The sequence below is a fragment of the Lathyrus oleraceus genome, chromosome 1, assembly GCF_024323335.1.
Source record: "Lathyrus oleraceus cultivar Zhongwan6 chromosome 1, CAAS_Psat_ZW6_1.0, whole genome shotgun sequence".
NCBI classification, from domain to species: domain Eukaryota; kingdom Viridiplantae; phylum Streptophyta; class Magnoliopsida; order Fabales; family Fabaceae; genus Lathyrus; species Lathyrus oleraceus.
This window is the reverse complement of record NC_066579.1, coordinates 398,194,361-398,204,524: the sequence shown is the minus strand read 5'-3', so window position 1 is coordinate 398,204,524 and position 10,164 is coordinate 398,194,361. Positions and strand designations below refer to the sequence as shown.

General features: G+C 42.3%; 1 protein-coding gene across 1 annotated transcript; it reads right to left on the bottom strand.

Annotated features, from left to right (window-relative positions):
- Nucleotides 1-7,017: 7,017 nt before the first annotated feature.
- On the bottom strand, nt 7,018-8,349 carry LOC127110657 (uncharacterized). Its single transcript, XM_051046157.1, has one exon. It carries the CDS (start codon nt 8,347-8,349, stop codon nt 7,018-7,020), a length of 1,332 nt encoding a protein of 443 aa, XP_050902114.1.
- Nucleotides 8,350-10,164: the final 1,815 nt, after the last annotated feature.

Below are 10,164 nucleotides of genomic sequence, written 5' to 3'. Positions count from 1 at the left end.
AGTTCTGTATCCATGCAAAGCGAATGGTAACATCTCATGTCAATCCTTGTAAGTCTTAACCATCTTTTGTAGGATCTTTTTGATGTTCTTGTTCGCAGCTTCAACAACTCCATTCATCTTAGGACGGTATGGAGAAGAATTATGATGTGCAATCTTGAAGGTATCACACAACTCCTTCATAGTCTTATTGTTCAAATTGGTACCATTGTCAGTTATGATCCGACTTGGAACTCCATAACGACAGATAATTTCTTTCCTGGTGAAGCGGGCAACCACCTGCCTGGTCACATTGGCGTAGGAAGCAGCTTCTACCCACTTGGTGAAGTAGTCCATAGCAACTAGGATGAACCGGTGACCATTAGAAGCTTTTGGCTCAATTGCCCCAATCATGTCAATGCCCCACATGGAGAAAGGCCACGGTGAAGTCAGAACGTTCAACGGTGCAGGAGGAACATGCATTTTGTCAGCGTAGATTTGGCACTTATGACACTTCTGGGCGTATTGGATACAGTCAGACTCCATCGTTAACCAGTAATATCCAGCTCTTAACATCTTTTTAGACATCGCATAACCATTGGCGTGAGTCCCGAAGGTTCCCTCATGAATCTCCTGAAGTAACATGTCTGCTTCATGCTTGTCAACACATCTGAGCAAAACCATGTCGTAACTTCTTTTGTATAACACACCATTGCTGATGAAGAAACGGGATGCCAGTCTTCTCAACATCTTTTTGTCAAGACCGGAAGCACCCTCGGGATACTCCTGTTTGAGCACATAATTCTTAATATCATGAAACCAGGGCTTTTCATCCACCTCATTTTCTTCGACCACCTGACAGTACGCGGGCTCGGTCTTGCGTTCAATTCGAATGAGAGGTGCTTCATTGACCAATCTGACCTTCCACATGGATGCTAACATGGCTAAAGCATCAGCCACATGATTCTCAGATCTCGGAACATGTTCGAACTTGATCTCGTCAAAATACTTAATCAACTCGATGATGTAGGCTCTATAAGGGATTAAATTCTCATGCTTCGTCTCCCATTTACCCTTTACTTGATAAATAACCAAGGCTGAATCTCCACTTACCTTGAGAAGTTTGATTCGGAGGTCGATAGCTGCTTCAAGGCCAAGAATGCATGCTTCATACTCTCCGACATTGTTTGTACATTCAAAGTCTAACCTTGTTGTAAAAGGGGTGAAACCACCTTTCGGATTCATCAGAATTGCGCTTATACCATGCCCACTGTAATTTGAAGAACCATCAAACATCATCCTCCACCAGAGACCCGGTTCCGGACCTTCCTCAGGACCTGGCTCTTCACAATCTCTCTTTATCAATAGGATGTCTTCATCAGGAAAGTCGAACTTGAGAGGCTCATAATCTTCTACTGGCTGATCTGCCAGATAATCTGATAAAATACTTCCTTTGATAGCTTTCTGCGGTACGTACTGGATGTCATATTCCGATAGCAACATGTGCCAACTGGCAAGCCTCCCCGTCTGAGCCGGCTTTTCGAAAATGTACTTTATTGGATCCATCTTCGAAATCAATAATGTGGTATGACAAATCATGTACTGCCGGAGACGTCTGGCAGCCCATGCTAGCGCACAACAAGTCTTCTCCAAGGGTGAATATCTGTTTTCACAATCAGTGAACTTCTTGCTTAGATAGTATATGGCATGCTCCTTCCTTCCCGTCTCATCATGTTGCCCAAGTACGCAACCCATAGACTTCTCAAGAACGGTAAGGTACATGAACAATGATCTTCCATGAACAGGAGGAATCAAGATAGGAGGCTCTTGCAAATAATCCTTGATCTTTTCAAACGCTCGCTGACAATCGGGATTCCAATCAACTGTTTGCCCCTTGCATAGCAACTTGAAGATCGGTTCACAAGTAGCAGTCAAATTAGAGATAAACCTGGAAATATAGTTTAAACGCCCCAGAAAACATCTGACTTGTGTTTCAGTCTGCGGAGCTGGCATGTCTCGAATGGCTCGGACTTTATCAGGGTCTACTTCAATTCCTCGCTGACTGACAATAAAACCAAGTAGTTTTCCAGATCGAATACCAAAGGTACACTTAGCGGGATTCAGCTTCAACTGGTACTTTCTGAGTCGTTCAAATAACTTTATCCAATGATCCAAATGGTCCTCTTCGTTTCGAGATTTGGCGATCATATCATCTACATAAACTTCAATTTCTTTGTGCATCATGTCATGGAAGAGGGCAGTCATGGCCCGCTGATAGGTTGCCCCTGCGTTCTTCAAACCGAAAGGCATAACTTTGTAGCAGAAGGTCCCCTAAGAGGTAATAAATGTAGTCTTTTCTCGGTCGGTTGGATCCATCTTGATCTGATTATAACCGGAGAAACCATCCATAAATGAGAAAACTGCAAAACTAGCTGTATTGTCGACAAGTGTATCAATATGTGGTAGAGGGAAATCATCTTTCGGACTGGCTTTGTTCAGATCTCTGTAATCTACACACATTCTGACCTTACCGTCTTTCTTGGGTACTGGGACAATGTTGGCAACCCAATCAGGATACTTCACAACTGCAAGGAAACCTGCATCCAACTGCTTTTTAACCTCATCTCGAACCTTCAAAGACATATCAGGTCTGGTTCTTCGAAGTTTCTGCTTGATAGGCGGACAATCTGGCTTAAGTGGTAATTTGTGGACAACAATATCTGGGTCCAACCCGGGCATATCTTGATACGACCATGCGAACGCATCAACATATTCCTTCAAACTCTTTATCAACCCCTGCTTGATCTCATCCCCAAGTATTGTACCAACCTTGACCTCTTTCTTGTCTTCGTCTGTGCCAAGATTAACCAAATCTACCTGCTCCTTATATGGTTGAAGTTCCGTGTACTCGTACTCGACCAACTTTGTCAGTTCGATGGGTACTTCAGAATCTTCCTCACCCTCATCTTCAGCTTGATAAATGGGTGAATCCCAATCAGGAGAGACAGTATCGTCATTGGATTCAACAAGGTTTGTAATGTCACTGCATGTTGAAAGGCTTATTTTATTAAATTTTTAATGAAAATGAGAGAAGTGAAAATGTATTTTAGTTTGTTTTTTAAAAGATTGCCAATTTCATTTTTAAAGGTGAAAAAAAAATCAGTGGAACAACTTGGAACAAAACAAAATGCATTTATTAATAATTGTTTAAAATGAAAGGTGGCCCTACAAAGCGATCCAATAGCCTTGGGCAGAGCTATGGATTTGAAAACACAAATGAAAAATTAAATTACTTTGACACTGGAAAAATAACAGGAATCTCTATAGCCTCCCAGTTGCTCAATGTTGCACTACTCTTGAACACCAGGTTGCTTAAATCGTCATCTTCATCACCATCGCTAATGGCATTAACTTGAAAACCTCCGTTGATAAACACTTCTTGGAAAATCTTCGGACGTCCTTCGGCATAGGTAGCAACTTTCTCATGAGTTGGTCTGTAACCTAACCCGTGGTGATTAGTCTTCGTCTTGACGTTGATTACCTCCCCCCAACCTTCAGGAATGCCCCTGTCAATTGTTGATCTGGTACTCTTCAACGATGCAAACGATGGATTACTCTAGCCTTCTACAGTCTCCTCAACCTCCACTAAAACAACATTAGCGATCTCAAGAGCTTGAAAAGAAGTTTCCAAAGCGTCTTCATCAGCCTCAATATACCGAAACGATGACAAGTTACTAACCATCAAATCTTCCTCACCATGAATAATCACCAGCTTATCATCAACCACAAACTTCATCTTCTGGTGCAGGGTAGACGTCACTGCCCCAGCGGCATGGATCCAAGGCCTTCCAAGCAAACAACTATAGTTAGGGTTGATATCCGTGACCTGGAAAGTAATATTGAACACATGAGGACCAACTAGAATTGGAAGCTCAACTTCTCCAATTACTGATCTACGCGAACCATCAAAAGCTTTAACAACTAAGGAGGTAGGCTTCACCACAGTTTCTTTGTAAGCCAACTTAGAGAGAACTCTCATAGGTAAGACATTCAAAGAAGAACCAGTATCCACGAGCACTCTTGCCAAATTATCCTCCTCACACTTCACTGATATGTGCAAGGCACGGTTATGATTCGGACCCTCTTTCGGTAACTCCTCGTTGCTGAAGCTGAGAGTGTTACAGGCGGTAATGTTAGCAATTACATGATCGAACTGACCGGTCGTAATGTCCTGAGCGACATGAGCCTGGGTCAAGACTTTCTGCAGAGCAGCTCTATGCGCGGGTGAATTCAATAACAGAGACAGAACGGAGATCTTCGAAGGAGTCTGGTGCAGCTGGTCAACAACCTTATAATCACTTTTCCTGATTATCCTTAAGAACTCAGCATCCTCATCATTAGTAACAACTTCCTTACTTTTATCTTTAGCAGGCACGGCCGTATTGGTGGTTGGCTCTTTAGATGGAACTTCATCAAACCGGGGTGTATAGACACGACCACTGCGGGTCATCCTGCTTGCCCCAGCTATGTTGGTTACCTCTTTAGCTTCGACCTTCATCTCTTCTCTTGGGATGACATTTCCAGATCCTTTGTCAATCGCAGTTACGTCATACTTCCAAGGTACAGCTTTGGGATCACTGAATGGAAACTGACTCGGCTTTTGGATGATCAATGGCCAAGGAGTAACAGGTTGTGGTATACTAAATACCGGTATGGCAGAAATTGTCCCTGTCATGTTAAACACCGGCACCCCGCCTCTTGGTTCGGGCAAATCGAAGATAGGTTCAACTGCAACAACTTCTGCCTTCTTCACCTTGTTACCTACTCGCAGGAAGCCGTCATCAATCAATTTCTGAACATCTTTCTGAACCATAACACAACCCTTATCACAATCCTTACACCTTTCACAACGGATGTGAGACACAGATACCAGACCGGCTTCAAACAACTTCGAGTGGAACATCTTCAGAGGTGTCTTGATCTGGGATACATCAAGGATAAGATTCTCATCGGACGAGTCATCAACGGCATTAACAGCAGCCCCATGCGTAGGCAAAGGGTTTGTCTTAACATTGGGCGGTGGATCATTGAAAGATAAGATTTTCCTTTCCATCAGATCCCTCACAAGGTTTTTCAAAGCATAACAGTTCTCCAAATCATGACCTGGCGCACCCTCATGAAATAAACAATGAGCGGCGGCGTTGTAGTTGGCTGGCAAAGGATTCGGAGGCGGTCCCAAAGCTCGAGTAGTGACCAAACCGCGTTGCACTAAGTAAGGATACAACTCGGTGAACGTCATCGGAATCGGTGGACAAGTCTTGTATAGTCTCCTTGGAGCATTCTGGCGAGGTGCCTGGTTCCTCGGTTGTTGACTCGCCTGAGCGTTGGATGCTTGTTGATAATTCGGAGGAGGATAAACCGGAGGCGGATAACCAGGAACCTGTTGCATGGGCTGATAAACGGGCGCTTGTGGAGCTTGTTGGTTAAAAGATGGTGCAACAGCAGCCACGTATGGCGGTGGTACGTACTGAACCGGGTATCCCTGTGGTTGGGCATACTGTGGCGGATATTGATACTGCATATTCCTTCTCCTATCTGAAGACACTGCATGAGTCTCTCCTTCCTTCTTTCTCTGAGGATTGACGACAGTCTTCTTAGCTTGGTCCTTCGAACTCATACTGCTAGAACCACTGGACATCCTTCCACTCTTCATAGCTAATTCAACCTTTACTCCAACAGCAACAATATCAGCGAAATTCGTGGTTACACTACCCACCATCCTTTCATAGAACTCAGGACGAACGGTGTCAACAAACCAGTCAGCTAATTCTTTATCAGTCAATGGAGGTTCAACCTGGGAAGCAATTTCCCTCCATCGTTGGGCGTATTCCTTAAAGGTTTCAGAATTTTTCTGCGTCATACTCAAAAGTTGTCTCCTGTCAGAAGCCAAGTCCATGTTGTACTTATAGTGCTTAATGAAAGCATCAGACAAATCTTGAAAAGACTTGATGCTAGATTGGCCCAATGTTAAATACCACTTCGACGAGGCACCTTTCAGACTGTCTTGAAAACAGTGGATCATCAACTTGTCATTTTCCACGTGGGCAGCCATCCTACGGTAGTACATTATCAAATGGCTTTTCGGACATGTAGTCCCTTCATAGCAGTCAAAGTTCGGAGTCTTGAACTTTAGCGGAATAACTAAACCGGAAACCAAACAGATGTCTCTAGCAGTAGCACCAAAGACCTGGTCTCCTTCCATCTTTCTTAATCTTTTATCAATAGTAACAACCTCCTCACGGAGCCTATCACGCGGCTGGTACCCTTCATCATTATCATCCAGAATTTCATAAACAGGCTCATTAAGATAAGGCTGCACACGAGTATGGACATTAGCTTGTGTGAAGGTAGGGGTCGCCTTTGGAGGCTCGGGAACCAAAGGCACAGTCTGTTGAACGTTTTGTATAACGGGCATGGCTTGTTGACCACTTTGTGCAACCGGCATAGTTTGTTGAACTGACGTAACAACAGGCAGATGTATGACACTCTGCGAAAGACCATAAGGAAACGGGTTCTCAACTGAAACAACCGGAGGATCTACGGCAGCGGTAGTGTTGATCTCAGAAACCACAGTAGGCTGAGTATCCATCTTTGCATTGATAACCTGGAGTAATTCCATAATTATTCCTACATTCCCTCGAAGGTCTGCTAGCTCGTTGTTAACGCGATCCATCTCTTGAGCATGCTCTTCCATCCTTCTTCGAGCTTGAGCTCTAGTGTTGTATCAATTCAGGGTGATGAAACTGTTGATGAGAGAACCGAGTATGAGACAACCGGGAGACACATGAAATGCAAAATGTGATGCAAAATGCGAATGAAAGATTTCATGGAATTCAAGCATTTACGAATATCGCGGAATACCACTGGGATCTTTATTTATTGATTTAAAAATGGATTACAAATAAATATTCTTAAAAAATCTAAACAAGAAAATAGCTAAATAAAAGCTACGAAAGCCCTAAGGAAGCATAGTCCATGACTTCAACGAGTAGGCGGAGAGTCAGAGAAAAATAAATCCTCGTAGATTCTTCTCTTTTTGTAGGAAAGCACTTCTTCATTCCTCGCCTGCAGCTGCCTTTGTAGCTCTTCATTCTCACTGACGAGAACCTGATATTTATCTTTCCACGTTTCTGCCTCATGTTGTGCTCTCTTCAAAGCGATTCCCAACTTTTCAGCTTCGGACATGAATACTAAAACAGGTTCTCTTCTCGGAGGTAAAGGATCTTGGCGAGGATAAGGCATCTTCAGCTTGATGGCTCTTTCCCGGACCCAACGAAGATAAGGTTCCATAGACACACAATTTGGCTTTCCCAAACTTTCTTTGGCCTTCTTGTGCAAATGACGCCAAGCAGATACAATCTGATCTTGAAGTTCTTTGTCACCCTTAAAGAAGATTTTCTCCACATGAACACTTTTAGGCGGTTCTTTCAAGGGATACCCTAACTGTCGGCGAGCTAGGACTGGATTGTAGTTGATTCCTCCATTAAAACCAAGTAAAGGTACGTTGGCAAAGTCTCCACAGCTGTCAATAATTAGTATTCCATCATACACACGATTATACCAAACGATGTCCGAGTGTGTCAGTGCCATGACCCTTGGTGACCAAAATCCCTTGTCAAGACTCAAAAAAGACTTGGGCAAGTGCGAAATAAACCACTTGTATAATAAAGGCACACAACAGGTGATCATTCCTCCACCATGAAAATTCCGGAGATGTATGGAATGATAAGTGTTACCCAATAACGTTGGTACTGGATTGTTCTTCATGAATATTTTGATGGCGTTAATGTCAACGAATCCTTCAAAACATGGGAAGAGTAGCATTCCATAAATAAGCAAATCAAGGATTGTCTCAAAGGTAGGCATGCTTAAATGATCAGCATAATATTGGGCTTTCTTGATTAAGAAATGCGTAGGTAACCCTACAGTTCCGCCTTTGGCGATCATATTGCCTTTGATGTCTGACACCTTTAAGCATATGGCTTTAGCAATGTCTTCCTCTTTAGGGTCCTTCTCTAAGAAAGGGAACGGAGACTTATCCAAAATAGGTAACCCCACCAACTGAGAGTACTCTTCTAAGGTAGGTAATAGCTGATAATCTGGGAACGTGAAACAATGGTAATCCGGATCATAGAACTGTAGTAACGTAGAAAGAAGCCCATCCTTCACTTGGATTCTCAATAAGGATAAAAGCCTTCCGTATTTGTCCTTGAACCTCTCTTGATCTTCAACCAAGGCTCCTAGCTTCTTTAGGTCATCCAACTTAAAATTCTTAAAAGAATATTTCAAGGTGTTTCTCTTATTGTAATCCATGGTAGCCTGTGATGTTCATAAATAAAGTTTGAATTCCATGAGATGTGATGCGATATGATGTTTTATGGATGTAATGCACATAAACACACAAAGTCCTAGGTTAAAGGTATATGAGCGGAAGTCAAGGTCTACCCATCCCACAGAGGTATGTACTATAGGGTTAATTGTACCTGCGGAACAAGGGTTCTAAATCGGTTCCCAAAGTCATCAGTCCATCTTTCGGATATTATCAATTTCCCAATTGACTCGGTGGTTAATAATATTCTCAAGAGAACCTCTTTTGAGTGTGGTATCGCGCAACAACTATTTTGGGATTACTCCCTCATAGTCCCCGCACTACGTCCTAGATAAGGACAAGGTGGTGTTAAGGTAACTACGGTCCCCAGTGTCATAGGCTCCCATCGAAGATAGTAAGTGTCTTCACGATTACTCGTTCAACAAAACTACCTTTCAAAAGGGCCTCAACCGAGCGGTGATTCTCAAGTCGGCTTGGTCGGGATTCAACTCCCTATAAGCTTCGTTGAATCTATCACCTCCTATAATAAGTTCACTCAAGTCCAGGTGTAGGACTTATCTCACAACAAAGATACCCCCCATAATAAATAATAGATACAGACAATTAATAGTATAAAATATCATACAATAAACAAAATAGGGGCAACCCTTAATTATGTTTATCCCCAGTGAAGTCGCCATTTTCTGTTGCGGTGGAAATAGGATATCAAACTATTAATTAGCTTGAATCACAATTCTTAATTCACATCCGCTCTTTGATTTATCCGAAGGAAAAGGTCAAAAGAGGAAAAACCTATTCTTGCATCGTAAGCACAATGCGGGGAGATACCTAGGTAAGGGGTTGGTTAAGCTTAGGGAAGATACTAGCACCCTAAACTTCTGTAGTACTCTACAGGAACCTTTTGTTTATTGTATGTCTTTTTATTTTTATTATCTGTTTGGAATATGCACTGAGCTAAAGGATAGAGTGACCTAAAAGAGACCTAAGGGTTAGTCCTAAGTTTACTCGGCAAGACGTCGCATCTTGTGCCTACATATCCTGACGGGGATGGAATCAGAGTAATTGTAGTTCCCCTCGTAAGGGAGGTTAGAAACGTCTTGACTGTGGTCAAGGTTTCAATGGGGAATAAATGTATCTTAAGGACACGCTTACGGGGAGTGCGGAAACTCCAATCTCTACGTTGAATTTGTTAATTAAAATTAGGGTTGAAATTATTAGGGATTCCACGGCGGGAAGCCCTACAACAGAGTACGGCGACTCTTTAACCTAAAGCTAGGGTAAAGGGCATTTGGGTCCGCGGCGGGACGCCTAAGCTGATTAGGGTTTTGAAACATTCAAAGGGTAAGGCAATTGACTCGGCGGTCAAACGGCTAGACCTAATTCCTTCGGAAGGGAAAATAACGGTAAAACATGCAAACATGGCAAAATATTATATGGCAGAAATAAAGTGCTGAAAGTAAAGAAAGCTGTCGCGACGATCACTCGCGTAAATTACAAATCCCAAAAAAATGCAAAATAAAATAAACCGCGACCATGGCCTCGCGTGAATTACATCCATGGAACAAAATAAACTGAATAAATATTAATCGAAATTTAAGCATGATCTGAGGAGAAACACAGAGAACATTAGTGAAAAGTTAGACAGAAATCAACGGCAAAAATGAAACTGCTAAATTGAAAGAGAAAAATACAATTTTTGAATTTTGTTATGGTTTTATTATTATTTTAAGGAAAAACCCATGTCATATTTTTAATTATTTTACAAAAAAAAGAAGAAGATCTATTTTAATTTTAATTTT

Coding starts and splice junctions, on each gene's coding strand:
- LOC127110657 (XM_051046157.1), bottom strand. CDS start 8,349: ATGGATTACAATAAGAGAAACACCTTGAAATATTCTTTTAAGAATTTT.